The sequence below is a fragment of the Miscanthus floridulus genome, chromosome 19 (assembly GCF_019320115.1).
Source record: "Miscanthus floridulus cultivar M001 chromosome 19, ASM1932011v1, whole genome shotgun sequence".
In the NCBI taxonomy this organism is placed as follows: domain Eukaryota; kingdom Viridiplantae; phylum Streptophyta; class Magnoliopsida; order Poales; family Poaceae; genus Miscanthus; species Miscanthus floridulus.
In genome coordinates this window covers 81,204,208-81,220,656 of record NC_089598.1, presented here as the reverse complement: position 1 = coordinate 81,220,656, position 16,449 = coordinate 81,204,208, and the positions used below count along the sequence as shown (strand labels likewise).

Here is a 16,449-nt window from a genome sequence, read left to right as displayed (position 1 = left end):
ATCCCTGTAATGGGTGACGTGAACAGTAACTTGGAGATTGCAAATTCAGAAATACAAACTCTTTGAGTTCTTGTTCCAGCGTGAGTCTTGAGAGGCTTGCAAACTTGTTCTTTCGATTCCTGAGGGAGTTGTAGAACGCCGAACTGTGGTTCACCCAGTTTGTGCCTTCACATCTATACGGCGTGATTGCGTGGGCTGTTTCGTCGGTACGTGGAAGGGTGATTGTCTTGGTAGTTCGTCGCGTGGGCAGCCTCGCGGTGCATTGCCTTTTCACCAGGTCACGCAACGACAAGTTATCAAGTTCGCGGATCCTTCGAGAAGATCGGGACACAACTACTCGTCACACGTGATCCATAGACGTGTGCCCATCATCTGGTACCAGAGCATCCGTTTACTCGTTAGGATCATTCTTATTTTGGTAGGATATTTTTTATATACCTACAGTCCACACATAGACAAATAGAAAACCTACACCCTCTCATTTGTGCCTGATTTGTAGTTTGCATTATCGAGTTTTCAATCCTTTGAGACTTGTCTAGTTGCTGAAAATTTTTCTTTTTTACATCGTTCTAACTTTCATCCTTGATCAGCTGAATATATATATTAAAAAAAACGCACCCGTCCCACCCTTGATTGCTTTTTAACCGCCACAAATTCCCACCCTTTCCACCCGAGTTTTCTTGTTCTTTGGGATGCGCCACCCCTCTATGTTGTCTTTGCTGCGCCCCCTTAGTTGAAAGTTGTGCTGCGTTTGTCTCAAAAGATATAAAAAAAGCGAGAGTATATATATAAAAAAGAAGAAACAAAAGAGACTTGTGATCAGCACGCCAAAAGGGGCTTGAGCAGCACTTTGGTTGGTGCGAGTTGTTTCCACTTCTTCCATATTGTTCCTTTCTTTTGCATCTTTTTCTTTCTATTTAGCAACTTAGACTTGTGTTATTTCTCTTTTGGATTATTATTCGGTTTTGCATCGCTACATTTCAGCGCACTACTTGTACATTTTATCCCCACCAAGCTCCACTAAAAAGCACCGTAAGATGTTGCACTGTAGTCTCTGGTACAATCACTCTTCCACTACAGATTGTAGCCTCGGTTCTTGCCCTTTCCAGGAAGAGAAAGAACTTGTTCAGCAAGTGGTGAGGGAGTGATTCCACATATATTCCACACATATATTGTCCTATTTTTTTTCCTTCTACTAATATGGCAGGACGTGGAGATGGTGCCGCTGTTTCGGTGGAGGAATTCCAGGAGCTGCGTACACAAATGAATGATTTGATGCAACAACTACAAACTCTCCAATTGAACATGCCTCATAGAGAACCACCACCAAATGAGGATGATGACAATGAGGATAATGAGGCACCATGTCGTGCCGCTGGTCATGGACATGGACGTGGTGGGTTTGGCCATGGTTTTGGTCGTGCTCGGCGCGTTCTAGTTGGAGGTGGAGATTATGATGGTGATGATGATATGTTGTCTGACATGGATGATCATCGGCATGGTGTCCATCATGGTTATCGTGACCGCCATCGTCGTCGTGATGATGATGGTTTAAGCAAAGTGAAAGTGTCTATTCCAAAATTTAACGGAAAGGAAAGTGCTGATGATTATTTTGAGTGGGAGACCAAGGTTGATCAGATCTTTGATTTCTATACTTACCCTCCTATCAAGAAAGCAAAGTTTGCTGCAATTGAGTTCACAGGTTATGCAATCACTTGGTGGAATCAAGTGTGTGCTGATTTCCACCGTGTTGGACATGATCGTATTACTTGGGATGACATGAAACGAGAAATGAGGCGGAGATTTGTTCCTGCCCATTATTCTCGTGAGCTACATTTGAGGCTGAAACGTCTTGTCCAAGGTCATCATAGCGTGGTTGAATATTTTTAGGAAATGGAAATGTGTCTACTTCGTACCGGTATCACTGAAGATGAGGAATCAACGATGGCTCGATTTCTGGTTGGTCTTAATAAACCAATCGCAGACAAGGTGGACATGACTAATTACAACACTATGGATGAATTGCTACATTTTGCAAAAAGGGCAGAACGGCAACTTGTTGAATCTTATAAGAACCGTGCTTCATTTTTAGCTCCTCATAGTTCTACTCCATGGCGCCATTCACAGCAGCACGGGTCAGGGATGCACACACCTTCATCTCATGCAACTTCTCGTTCAATTTCAACGTCTGCCAAACATTTTGATTCAAGAGGCAAAGCTGAAAATTCCAATTAGTCCAGCTCCTCTGTTACAGCAGCCCAACGGAAGACAAGCAAGATTGAGTGTTTTAAGTATGGTGGTCATGGACATAAGCAAGCTGAATGTCCCAATAGATGCACTATTATTGCACTTGCAGATGGTTCTTATGATTCTCAAAGTGAAGAGGAGGATGAGCCTATTACCCAAGCACTAGCAGACCTTTCTCTTGACACTTGTGAGTATTCAGCAGATGATGGTACTTTAGAGCTAGGTCTGAATTGTTTAGCCATTCAATCTCTTCTAGATTTTGCTCAAGATGACTTATCACAAGATGATGTTCTTCAGCATCCAGCTGAGATTACTTGTGCTGATTTTGATAAGTTGCTTGCTGATTTTCCTAATTTGGCGCCTTCTACTCTGAATACACCAGCTCCTTCTTTGGTGGTTCGGCGGGTTCTTTCAACACAATTTGTTGCTGCTGAGCAAGGCCAGCGCCACAATTTGTTTCAATCACGATGCAAAGTGAAAGGACAGGTGTGCCGCTTCATCATTGATGGTGGGAGCTGCAACAATATTGTTAGTGCTTTGCTTGTTGAGAAGCTTGGTTTGCAGACACGTCGCCATCCACATCCGTATCACATGGAATGGCTGAATAATTCTGGGACAGTGAAGGTTTCAGCTATGGTCCGCTTGTCATTCTCCATTGGTGACTATCATGGAGAGGTTGATTGTGATATTGTACCCATGCAAGTATGCCATTTACTGCTGGGTCGTCCATGGCAATTTGATGTGGATTCGGTGCACTTTGGACGGTCTAACAAATATACTTTCATTCACAAAAGACAAGAAGGTGGTTCTTGTTCCATTATCTCCAGAAGAGATCTATGCTTTAGATGTGGCTCGCATGAAAAGAGAAAAATCTGAGAAAAGAAAATTGAGTGAGGCCCCCAACACTAGTAAGGGAGAGACTCCTAACCCATCCAGCCACATAAAGCCTCATTCCACTTCAAAACAGCTACGCCAAAATGAGTGCTTATTTGTGAGTAGGAGTGATTTGAGAGAAGTGAAGAACACCACAGCCCCATTCTTTGTGCTCTTGCACAAGGAGGTCCTACTTTCAACTACCGATTTACCTTCATCACTGCCTAGTGTTGTTCTTGATCTCTTACAGGACTTCGAAGATGTTTTTCCCGATGAGGTGCCAGCTGGACTTCCTCCACTCCACGGAATTGAGCATCAAATTGATTTGGTACCAGGTGCTTCTCTTCCAAATCGTCCAGCCTACCGCACCAATCCCAAAGAGACAAAGGAAATTTAGCGACAAGTAAAAGAGCTTTTGGACAAAGGGTATGTTCGTGAATCCTTATCACCATGTGCTGTTCCCGTTCTTTTAGTCCCGAAGAAAGATGGCTCTTGGCGCATGTGTGTTGATTGTCGTGCTATCAATGCTATAACTGTTAGATATTGCCATCCCATTCCACGGCTTGATGACATGTTAGATGAATTGAGTGGCTCAACTATTTTCACCAAGATTGATTTACGCAGCGGCTATCACCAAATTCGCATGAAAATTGGTGATGAATGGAAGACATCATTTAAGACCAAATTTGGTTTATATGAATGGCTTGTGATGCCCTTTGGTTTGACGAATGCTCCTTCAACTTTTATGCGTTTAATGAATCATGTTTTAAGAGCTTTCATTGGCAAATTCGTGGTTGTATATTTTGATGATATCTTGATCTATAGTAAATCATTTGATGAGCATCTTGATCATATCCGTGCAGTCCTTGCTATTTTGAGAGTCGAGAAATTGTATGGAAATATTTCTAAGTGCACCTTTTGCATAGATCGTGTTGTTTTCCTTGGTTTTGTTGTGACTGCAGATGGCATCCAGGTTGATGAAGAGAAGATTAAAGTGATAAAGGATTGGCCTACTCCTAAAAATGTTAGCCAAGTTCGAAGTTTCCATGGTCTTGCAGGTTTCTACCGACGCTTTGTTAAAGATTTTAGTGCAATCGCTGCACCTCTTAACAATTTGACAAAGAAGGATGTTTCATTCAAGTGGGGAGATGAACAGGACCAAGCCTTCGAAGAGTTGAAAAGAAAGCTTTGTGAAGCACCGCTGCTACAACTACCAGACTTTGGTAAGACCTTTGAGATCGAATGTGATGCAAGTGGTATTGGCATTGGAGGTGTGCTACTTCAGGAACGTAAACCTGTTGCCTACTTTTCTGAAAAGTTAAATGGTCCACATCTGAATTACTCTGTCTATGACAAAGAGCTTTATGCCTTAGTTCGAGTTTTGGCAGTTTGACAATATTATTTGTTACCTAAAGAATTTGTCACCCACTCTGATCATGAAGCTTTAAAATATCTCAAAAGCCAAGGCAAGCTGAACTGTCGACATGCTAAATGGATTGAGTTCATTGAAATATTTTCCTATGTTGTAAAACATAAGCGTGGGAAAGATAACATTATTGCTGATGCTTTATCACGGAGATGTGACTTGATTACACAATTAGATACAAAAGTGCTTGGTTTGGAATCCATTAAAACACTTTATGCTGATGACTTTGATTTTAAAGAACCTTTCTCTCATTGCATTGCTGGAAAAGGCTGGGACAAGTATTATGTGCATGATGGTTTCTTATTTCGGACTAACAAACTATGTATTCTAGCCTATTCGATTCGTCAAGTTCTTTTGCAGGAAGCACATGCTGGTGGCTTAGCTAGTCATTTTGGCATCAAAAAGACATTGGACATGCTCTCTCATCATTTCTTTTGGCCACATATGCGACGTGATGTCCAACGACATGTTGAGCGCTGCATAATCTGTTTGAAAGCTAAGTCCCGCCTTAATCCTCATGGTCTTTATACTCCATTACCAATCCCAACTGTACCTTGGGAAGATATATCCATGGATTTTATTCTGGGGTTACCTAGGTCTCAGAGGGGGAGAGATTCTATCTTTGTTGTTGTTGATCGCTTCTCTAAAATGACACATTTTATTCCATGTCATAAGAGCGATGATGCTTCACACGTTGCTGATTTGTTTTTCAGGGAGATCATTCGTCTACATGGAATGCCAAAGACTATTGTTTCAGACCGAGATACAAAATTTCTAAGCTATTTTTGGAAGACCTTATGGGCTAAACTTGCCACGAAGTTGTTATTTTCCACCACTTGTCATCCACAAACGGATGGGCAAACTGAAGTTGTCAACCGTACCCTATCCACCATGCTGCGTGCCGTGTTGAAAAAGAATTTGAAGCTGTGGGAAGACTGCCTTTCACATGTTGAATTTGCTTATAACCGGGCAGTCCATTCCACAACAAATTTTTGTCCATTTGAAATTGTTTATGGTTTTAAGCCACATACTCCCATGGATCTTTTGCCTTTACCATTACAGGAACAAGTTAACTTGGATGCAGCAAAGAGATCGAATTTTCTCAAGAAGCTACATGATGAGACAAGAAGGAATATCGAGAAGAAATCAGCACAATATGCAAAGCAAGCGAACAAAGGTAAGAAGAAGGTTACATTCCAGCCCGGAGACCTCGTGTGGTTGCATCTACACAAGGATCGATTTCCCCAACAGCGCAAGAGTAAGTTATCTCCTAGGGTTGATGGTTCATTCAAGGTTTTACACAAGATAAATGATAATGCTTACAAAATTGAGCTGTCACCTGAATATTCTAATGTGAGTACAACATTCAATGTCAAAGACTTGCTTCCATTTGTTGGTGAGCCTGAGTCGAGGACGACTCCTTCTCAAGAGGGGGAGGCTAATGAGGACATTCCTAGCATTTACTCATCTCCAAATGAAACTACATTTGATATAGCTGGTCCGATTACAAGGAGTAGAGCAAAACAATTGGAGAAGGAAATTCATTCTCAGGTGAACGCTAACCTTATGCTTAATAATTAGATTATGTTGAATGGGCCTATACTTTTGAGTACTTGTTTCAATGTTCTTAGGAATGATGGAGTGCACGAACAAGCGTGGGATAATGATGGATTCTGCCCGCCAAATATAAGCAAGGAACCTGGACGTGCAAGAGAGAGAGAAAAGAACATTCAGCTACCATGAATAACAGTCATTGGAGTGCAAGCAAATATTTCAGAAGTTAGGAATGCATGCAGCCAACAACCGGGTTGCTATCCACACACGTTCGAGCATGCATACAGAAGAATGCCAACCATCCATGCGTCCCACTAGGCCTGGCTATTAATAAAAGTAGTGTTACAACTTTCCACTACGTGTTCTCATTTATTTCTTCCAAACTGAAACTCAACTAGTATTATATATCCCTGTAACGTGTGACGTGAACAGTAACTTGGAGATTACAAATTCAGAAATACAAACTCTTTGAGGTCTTGTTCCAGCGTGAGTCTTGAGAGGCATGCAAACTTGTTCTTTTAATTCCTGAGGGAGTTGTAGAACGCCGAACTGCGGTTCACCCAGTTTGTGCCTTCACATCTATACGGCGTGATTGCGTGGGCTGTTTCGTCGGTACGTGGAAGGGTGATTGTCTCGGTAGTTCGTCGCGTGGGCAGCCTCGCGGTGCATTGCCTCTTCACCAGGTCACGCAGCGACAAGTTATCAAGTTCGCGGATCCTTCGAGAAGATCGGGACACAACTACTCGTCACACGTGATCCATAGACGTGTGCCCATCATTATCCTTGCTTTACCAAACTCATGTTAATTGGGCTGTTTAATCACTGATTATGAATACGTTTGTATAGATATGGAACTGGTGCTGACTACTGAACCACTAAAGCATGTTTGATGATAAACCTGCAGATTTCTGGTCAGATTCTGCAGCTCCGCGTCTCTACCTGCCAACAAGAAGTTCAGAGATCCAGCTCCAATCTCCATGCGCGGAGGAAACATACGTCGTTGAAAGATCTCCCTTGTAAGTGTGTCAAACGCACAATGTTGCCAATTGCTTTTCCTCCTCGTTATGAATAATTCCCATCTTATTTTGATGCAACCACCATGATCCGATTAGGACTCATCCCTGAGTAGGAATGAGTATATCCGGCTGTAAAAAGGACAGGACAGGACGCGGCAAGGTTTGAGTTGTGCAGTGGGCGCGGCCCGCGCGCCCTTGTGCATAGATTCGGGCCAATCAGTCTCTTGTTTGGACGTGCATCTGTCCCCATTAAGGGGCAGATCACGAGGGGAGAGGCGCGAGGAACAAGTCGCCCAGCGGATTTTGGACGCACGCTGTTGGGGGCGTATGGGCTCCGTCATGCCGGATTCGTTTCACTGTACCTGCTGGTCGTTCGTAGCAGAGGATAGATGGAATGGACCAGGAGAAAGCAGGCGCGCTGTGGTAACAAGGAGAAGAGTATGGCCGGTATGGGTGAGCTTTGCGCCTTTGCATGCCGTGCCTTGCCTTTTTTGGTAATCCTTGTGGGAAAGTACTGTTTTTTACTTTTCCTGTATTAGCGCTGGTGCATGCATGCACTTGCAGGCCATCGTGATCGTTTGGACGTACACGTACACAAGATCTGATTTAAATGTAGAGATTTCAGCAATCCATGTAGCTAGATATTTGTGGGAGTCAAACATAATACTTTAAGTGAGAAATTGGAAGTACAACAGGCCGGCTTATACTGAAGCATATACTAATAACTATGTAATGGGTGGTGGGGGCTGGGGGATAGAGGTTGTTTGGTTGTCACCACAGAGTCAGATGGCAACAGGCACAGACGCGCTGGAGTTTGGTAACCTAAATGCATGTCCATGAATATAAAATGTGCTCACTCTAGAAACCCATGACCCGTGGTGGGTTTAATTTTGTGTCCAGACCCATATCCACTTGAATCATAGGTACCAATGGGTGGGTCACTCGTGCTCACAACAGCAAGCACACCACATCACCGCCAATAGGCATATAGTATTAAAACTACATATTCACAATTGGTATACTCATGTATGCATAGTGCAATGGAATATAATTGAATGAGAAATCACATTTCACCAACCATACAAAAACCAGCCACCATAGTCCATATATATTAATGACATACATATATCAGCCGGTCGGGATCTTAGCCTCTTAGATGCGGCGTGATGCGCAAGCTTGAGCATGAATGTGCGATCTAGATGCGCGCCACCGCTGTTGTAGTATGGCTGGGTGGGTGATGGGGAAGGAGTGAGCTAGGTTAAGGTTTAGGATGGAAAAGTTGGCTTATGCCTCTAAATGGATCGATATAGTTGAGAAATTTGGAGTACCGTGGGCTGATATAAGCTACACTTCTATGATGGATTGAGTTTAAAAACCTATGGGTGTACCATGTACGAGTTTGGGTACTACACCTCCAGACTATGCCTACAAACCTGCTGGGTCTGGCTTTTTGCCCATTAACGATCCCACAGGTAGAGAAATTAACCCACGTCCTTGCCCTAATAGGATAAAAACATGATGGGTTTTGGATATCCGTTGCCATCTCTCCAATCTTAATTTGCTGCAACTAACCTTAGATAAGCATGACAAATTATAAAAAGTATGTCGAGAAAAAGTTTGGAGCCACAAAAGGTGGATGCATCACGAGTCGGTGGGTTGGCACACAAAAGGCGCCGATCGGAGTCATGTAATAAAGGGTAAAAGTGGGCATAAGGATGTAGAGAAGAATGTTGTCATGGTGAGGAAGGAGGCGGGCTACTCACTCCGCATCTATGTGGTGAAGGCTCGAAGTGTTAGCAGTAAAAAAAGTACTAGTAGACGTGAGAGAAACCTTAAGTGCACGATAGATTATAAGAAACTTCAGCATTTTTCTCCGCAATAAAAAAATGAGACAACCATTGCTCGGACAATTATTAAGGATGTTGTTGACCATCAAAGTACATCCCACTTTGGATAGTCAAACAAGCAAATTGTTTTCTGCATATATATTCAGAAAATACCTGTCGATTATAGAGAAATGTTTGCATTATCGTTACTGGTGTTTTTCTTTTGTTGATACAAGGGGTGGTTTTTGTATCTAGTTCTGGTCCCTTGAAGGTCATGATTTTAGAGATCTGGAATTTTTTTTGTGAACATTAAAATGAACACATTTGGGAAAGTTACACAAATCTATGTAAAGATTTTGTTTGGTGCTTTGGCCGCAAAGAACAAGTACCAACTATGCTCGCGGTGGGTAATGGAGGCAACAAGTGTCTTTTTACCTGCCGAGGTCATTTAATGCACTACTACATATATGATTTTAAGATAGAGAGGCTAGTGCTTGGCCCAGCCGTCTCTGCTCTTCCGTCTCTACAAAATCAATAATTTGTAGAGGCAGCTACCATACCGTCTCGAAAAAATCAGATTTCTAGACGCGGCTGAGAACTGGAGCTGCATCTACAAATCAATTATAGGCGGCTTCTACAAATTGTTTTTTAAAATCACAAGTATGGTTCAAAAAAATAACATTTTTTAGTCCAAGGAGACCCACCAAGTAGCCACACGCACTCGGTCACAAGTCACGCGAAAAATGCGCGTTGCGTGGCCATGAGGGCTCAAACTCATGGCCTCAGCCCTCGCATGTTCCTCCTTTGACAACTCTACCCATAAGACACTTGTGGCCATTTGGGATATTTGTCCTCTCATTTTATCTTCATCTGGTTTTGAAATGATTATTTAAATCCTTAAACAAATTTAAATAAAAAAGTTGTCAACTATAAAATTTTAGAACTTTTTGAGATCTACAACTTTGGTTTTAGTCGTTTCTCCATCCGAAGTCGTTTGAAAATTTTGAATTTCAAATGTGAGAAATTCAAATGTAATTATCTTTGCATAGATAATTTCAAATAAAAAAGCTGTCAACTCTACAAAGTTGTATAACTTTTCAAGATCTAAAACTTTTATTTTGGCAATTTCTTAATCCGAGATTGTTCGAAAAATTCAAATTTACTGTATAGCTCCTACTTTTAGAGAAGGATTCATTTTCAGCCGCCTCTGGAAGTCAACCTCTAAAAATAGAGGTATTTGTAGAGGCATCTCTAAAATACATTTCTAGATGCAGCTCAGTTTGGAGGGCCACGGTAGAGGCTTCTAAAAATTGAGCCACCTCTACCAAAGAAGCTTGCCGTTGATATAAATTGTTTTTGTAGTTGTGATGTTCTTTTTCTTTACACCTAAACAGAAACAGGGCCCGTGAAGCTAGAGGAGGAGACATACGCTGGCTTCATGCAAATCTATGAGTTTGCACAGGTCCTGTGAGCGTCCAAAGGCATATATGAAAGAGCTTTATTTTTATTTTTAATTTGAACATGCTACCCATCTTTCCTTAGTGTCACATCATTTTCCACTACAAATAGCATGTTTTAAAGAAGAGGTACGGTGCTGGCATCTAGCGTTGTAGTTGTAGTGAGGCGTAGCTAGGGTTCTGAATGTTATGTGGCCATGCATGCCCAATGGAGTTCGTGTACAGTGAAATATAATGTGGCCATGGCCATTGGAGGTTGTGTGTATAGCAAATTAAGTACGACCTCATTTTAGGCATATTGTGATTTAATTTTGGTGATTGGACAACAATATAATCATTGAGGTTAATGTTTTAATTTGTCAAGTATATATCTCAGTAGGTCTCATGGGATGCAATACAAGACAAGCTAGCAGGAATAAGGGTTAAATTGAATTGAAGTCCTGGGAACATCATACACACCGGATTTTCCACGAGGAGGAAAAAGTACTACATGGTGGAGCATTGGCCTTTGTACTCTTGTACGCGCTGGATATTATTGAAGTATTTGGAGATTATTGTTCATGCTAGAGAAATGGAGAAACACATGAAAGATTAGAATGCTGAATGGAGCAATGTGAACCCTGGAGGCTTCGCCGGAGTTTGATCTAGAGATGTGCACAAGTTCAAGACCTGCATGTTGTGCATCCGCTACATTTTTTTTTTGGGCGTGCAACAGTTAAGTTTGGCGTGGTGTGCATGCATGCCCGACGCTGTAAAGACTGAACATGCATGTTAGACACTTGAACAACTGAAGCAGCGATTCAGTGGAGAGATTAAGTGTTTACATCGAAATGGTTCCAGCACAGGGTGGGTAGTCCAGACACTTTAGGCCCCATTTGGCAGAGCTTTCAGAGTTAATTCTATGCTGAATCCGGTACGAGATCTCCTAAACAGTTTTTCCCCCAAAGAGAAGTGATTCTTTGCATATTCTGTGAAGTGATTCTCTGAAATGAACTAAGAGGCTGGGAGCTAAAAAAGTAGCTTTTCTTGATTCTGTGGAGTGGTTCTCCATCGTGATTTTGAGAGTTTATGCTAAAAAATCAAACAAAATCACTTTCAGCCACAGAATAACTTCTCTCGTAGAGAATTAGAATTAGATGGAGCTCTACCAAATGGGCCCTAGATCATCCAGTGTTCACAAGTGTGCGAGTGGGATTTTAATAGCTAGTTGAGACCAAGGTTCAAAACACACATTGGATCTTGACGCTTGAAAAAGAAAATTTTCCATTGGAGAAACGACTAGTTTGATGCCAATCCTCCCCCGCTCGATGATTGCTGGAGTGCAGAGGCACCAAAGTAACAAAAGTGACCATCCAAGGCAATTGGACAAGTAGTGCTAGATCAGTGTGTGGAAAACAAACTATTTTTCATGTGTCAATCCTTCTCATATATAATAAGCATTAATAGTTGGAGGGGGGATTATCCTCCTTCCAAACGACTACTCCAGGGTTTTGATACGGCTGACTTCAGATGGGAACAGATATGATTAATTAGGTCCAAACCCAAGCCTTGGGATCTGAAGTGTAAGCATATAATTAATTGAATTTCCCAATCAATATGCTGGTATTGGGTATGATATCATGAGATCGATCATGACCATGTAAGCAAGCACTAATTAAATCTAGACAATAATGTTCTCTGCGACTGAATCGACCGATGACTGATGAGTACAAACCATTTGTGTTACAGAGAATCCCTTGTTTGTGCCCTAAGCCGAGGGCAGTACACAGTTGCAGGCGATGATTGATTAATTGCCAGTGCCAAACGTACGGGTGATATATGCAAGCGAAGCCGAAGCGCCGACGTCCCTCCCTTCGGACCTCCTCGATCACACATCTCCTGGCCGATCGGACCGCCTAGGAATAACGTGTGTTGCACTGCAGCTGACGTGTTTTACTGTTCCCCTCCGATCTAGCTCATCTATCTCTTTGCACCCTCGGTCCCTCCACATCTCTCTCTCTCTCTCTCTCTCTCTCTCTCTCTCTCGTGCGTGTGTCTGTGAAAGGGATCACACACGAATGATCTACACAGCCTAGGCACCTCCCTCCTTGTCCCTTTATAAAAGGGACATGCCTCCCCCTTTCGCTTATGATCGCTAGCTCGCTTATCTTTTGATCCCTCGCTCCAACAAATTGCCATTATTCCGACATACACACAGCACCAGCCGCCGCCGCGGCTGCTGTTCTCCTCCTCCTCCTCCTCTCCATATATATCATCTGATCTTCACTCATGATCACCTAGATAGCTATATATACGAGATCCTAGGTCGTCCATAGATCTATCCAGATCTCCCGAGCGCAAGGAAATTCCTCTCATCAGTCCCTAGCTCCCATGTCTGCCATATACATGAGCCAGCTCTCCACTGCCCTCCCTCTCATGGAGGGAGATCACCACCAAGATCATCACCACCACCACCACCAAGGCCACTCCCCGATTGTTTTCCCCTTTGTGATCAGCAACAGCAGCGCCAGCGAAAGCAGTCTGAGCTATGGATCGGCAGACCATCACTTGTTGAGGCAGCATCGTCAAGCTATGCTCGAGCCCCAACATGTACGTGTTACTTAACTATATAGCAAGTGTTCAATTTCCCAATCATATCCCATGCATGTGTAAAAATTCACAGATTTAATTTCGTCACTCATGCTGCCCTTTTATAATTTCTATTATATATATCAGATGATTGGTGGATCATCAGCTGCGATTGCGAGTAGTGTCTTCGCGACGCCGTTCCCGACTGTGGAGAGCATCCGTGACGACATGATCGAGCCTGCCTCATACGATCCATACGATATAGGGAAGCTGCAGGTTGTCGGCGGGTCGATGGATGCTTGCAGCTGGACGCCGGCGGCGGCCAAGATGAGGATCACGAGGAAGGCCACTGCCGCCGATCCCAGTGGTGCTGCGGGGAAGAAGCCGAGGAGAAGGGCGCATCAGGCAGGGTACGACGCCGACATGAACACGAGCGGCCAACCAAATTTGGGTGTTATTAGGGTGTGCTCCGACTGCAACACCACCGAGACGCCCTTGTGGAGGAGTGGTCCTTGCGGCCCCAAGGTATCTTTCTCTGTTTGTTGCCTCTTCCACTCCAACTCTACGTGGTGTCGTGGTCCTTGCACCATGTATGTATATATATGTACGATTAATTAGAGAGAAGAGATGCATGCTTCATATATATAATTTTATTATATTGCAAGCCCATGACTGTAACGTATCTTGTTTCGCATGGCGCAGTCGCTCTGCAACGCGTGCGGTATCAGGCAACGGAAGGCGCGGCGGGCGATGATGGCCGCCGCCTCCGGCTCGGGGCCAGCAGTGCCCACCGACGGCGGCAAGGCCTCACCCAGCAACGCCGCCGCCGTGGCCGCAGCAGCACACCCCAAGCTAAAGAAGGAGAAGAGAGTGGACGTGGACCGGTCGCTGCCGTTCAAGAAACGGTGCAAGGTGGTCCAGGTCCAGCAGGATCACGATGCGGCCGTCGCAGCCACTGACAGGGCGGCTGTCGTCGTGCAGGCCACCGCCGCCGAGGTTGGTAACGACGATGCCTGTCCGAGCAGGGACCTGCTTGTCGACGACATTGGTGGGCTCATCAGCTGGAGCAGGAGTCCGGCGGCTCCCGCATCTGCAGCTGCCGCCTCCTGCAGCTTATTCCGGGCGTCGCCGGCGTTGCCGGTGCAGCAGGACGAGATCACGGACGCCGCCATGCTTCTCATGACCCTGTCCTGCGGGCTTGTCCGGAGCTGATCCACGATCGATCTACCTCTACAAAGGCCCCAGCAGCGTAGGCTTTTTTCAGCTAGCTACCTAGCTAGTGCCTTTGACTGTTAGTGTTGTTACCATCGTCGTGTACCGTACGACCTGTAGTGTTTTTTATTTGGCTTCTTGTTCTTGTTGCCAGTGCAACCCGTGTCACTGTTCAAGTCATGTGATTCGTTTGATGAGAGAGAAGAGATCTAGTTGAGAATGAGACGATAGAAGCGAGAAGATCACGAGTGGAAGTGATGAGGCAAAATCGTGATTACCTCATCTCTAGCAGGACGACAATATAATTGCATGTAGTGTGAGACTGTGAGGTGTTTCGGTTTTGAGTGCACTAGTTTTTTTTTCCCGATGCTGTGGCTATAATCTGGTCAATGGCTGCTATTGTTATTTATTCTTCGTTTTGATTGAGTTTCTTGTAAGGGAGCTAAAAATAATGGCAATCTGGAGACATATCGATGCAAAGCGTGCTTGTGTTCATCGCGACTCGTTCATGACTTTTGCTTCTGATGGTTCTGTCAGTATGGTCTGCTTTGAGCTGCAGTATATAAAGTTTTTGTCAGCTTGTCTGGTGGTCTCCATTTCACTGGTTTTCATGAAACATTCTCCTAATCTCCTTTATCATATGCCATCTTGTCAGGACTCAGGTCAAGATCCTGATGGAATCTGGAAGTGGAGTAGAGTTTAGGGAAGAATTAGCACGAACAGGATAGGTTCAGAGAGAAATGCCGAGAGAGACTCAGCGTTTCTATTTTTCCTTTGGCTGGAGAGACTTCGCCTACTCCCTGGATCTTCTGGAATTGTAATCACCTCGCTGTCCTCTCTATAATATCTCCAATTTGCAATTCATGGAGAACGGCCTCGTTTCCACTTGAGGACTCCAATCTCTTTGTGGCATTTGAACTTGTAGCTTCAGATGAATCGGTTGGTGTTAGCCAATTCAAAGTTTGTTTGCCATCAAGACCAATTGAATTCAATTGGTCAATTTGTTGAGCATCAGGAAATCTCAATCACCCTTTATTAATGACTGATTGGATCACTTGACGAAACATATTGTAATTAGAAATATTATGATCAAATGAATTATGCCACTTGCAATATGTAAGCTCTTCTAAGTTTGGAGGTGATATCAAAGCTTTGTGATCAACGATTCTAATGAAATTATTCTTCAACAAAATATCAAAGACATGATCACAAAAAGTAAAGTCAATAGTGTACTTGATTTCTTTAACCGACTCTTTTGTGGAATCAGCTTTAAAGCTAGGCAAACAAATGGGTTAAATTTGACAACAATCCATTCAACCACACCTTTGCACTTGTCTTTCTTGCCAGATGTTCTATAATTAATCATAAAACCAACATTGGCATCTGCAAAATTTCTCAATCTTGGCCCTGAATCAAACCCAAAATAATTATAGAATTTGTATCTCATTTGGGACCAAGTATAGAACTGAATTTAAAGCAAGTAAAGCAACCCACATAGATATAGAATCCAAGATGAACATTGGGGAAAGCTGTAACGTTGACAAAATATTGTTATCGGTCTCTTAATAGGGCATAATATGCTGGCAGATACAATATAAATTTATTCCATCATCGACAATTAAAATACCTTCTTCAATTAGTGTCTTAACACTACTAGAAAGAGCATCGCTAATAGATGTAGCAATTGAAATAATATGACCAAATTGGGAATTTGGTAAACTACTTGTACTCTGTACCTTGTTGATCGTGTCGGAGAAGTGCAGGTCCCTGATTTGAGTGTTGTTGCCCCTTCTAACACCATCATAAGCCACCAACTGCTGGCACTCTGACACTATCTCCTTGTCTCTAGGGTTCATCCTTAGTGACTCAGTGTTCTTTGTCAACAAACATAGTTCGGCTATAATTCGCGAATTATGAACAACACGATAGTCACTAGATAAATACACAACCTCTTTGGTTCCTGAAAAGTTAAGTCTAGCTAATTTCTTGCATTCCCATGCTTTGCTACAACTAGACTTGTTTCTTGAGATGAGATTGATTCGGAATGAATATTGTTTTGTTCAGTTTTGTCAGCGAATACTCGCTTCTATCCGAATCAACTCTTTCTTTGCCAATGGTGTTAGCTAACAATGCCTTTCTTCTTGCATAATTCTGGCTCCAATCTCATCAGGATCTGGATACTCTTGACCTTTCAACTTTTCAAAATAGTATTTATCAAATTTCCTAGTCCGAGCATGAAAAACATTGTATGTTCCAGCAAAATAAAACCA

The 16,449-nt window shown here is 43.1% G+C and overlaps 1 protein-coding gene across 1 annotated transcript; it reads left to right on the top strand.

Moving 5' to 3' along the window:
- The first annotated feature begins 12,553 nt into the window (after window positions 1–12,553).
- On the top strand, window positions 12,554–14,757 carry LOC136529088 (protein CYTOKININ-RESPONSIVE GATA TRANSCRIPTION FACTOR 1-like). Its single transcript, XM_066522147.1, has 3 exons — window positions 12,554–12,988; window positions 13,115–13,492; window positions 13,670–14,757. The coding sequence occupies exons 1-3, from the start codon at window positions 12,770–12,772 to the stop codon at window positions 14,177–14,179; spliced, it is 1,107 nt and encodes a 368-aa protein (XP_066378244.1). The 5' UTR covers window positions 12,554–12,769; the 3' UTR covers window positions 14,180–14,757.
- The last annotated feature ends 1,692 nt before the right edge of the window (window positions 14,758–16,449 follow it).

Coding starts and splice junctions, on each gene's coding strand:
- LOC136529088 (XM_066522147.1), top strand. CDS start 12,770: ATGTCTGCCATATACATGAGCCAGCTCTCCACTGCCCTCCCTCTCATG. Junction 12,989..13,114: donor CTATGCTCGAGCCCCAACAT/GTACGTGTTACT, acceptor TATATATATCAG/ATGATTGGTGGATCATCAGC. Junction 13,493..13,669: donor GTGGTCCTTGCGGCCCCAAG/GTATCTTTCTCT, acceptor CGCATGGCGCAG/TCGCTCTGCAACGCGTGCGG.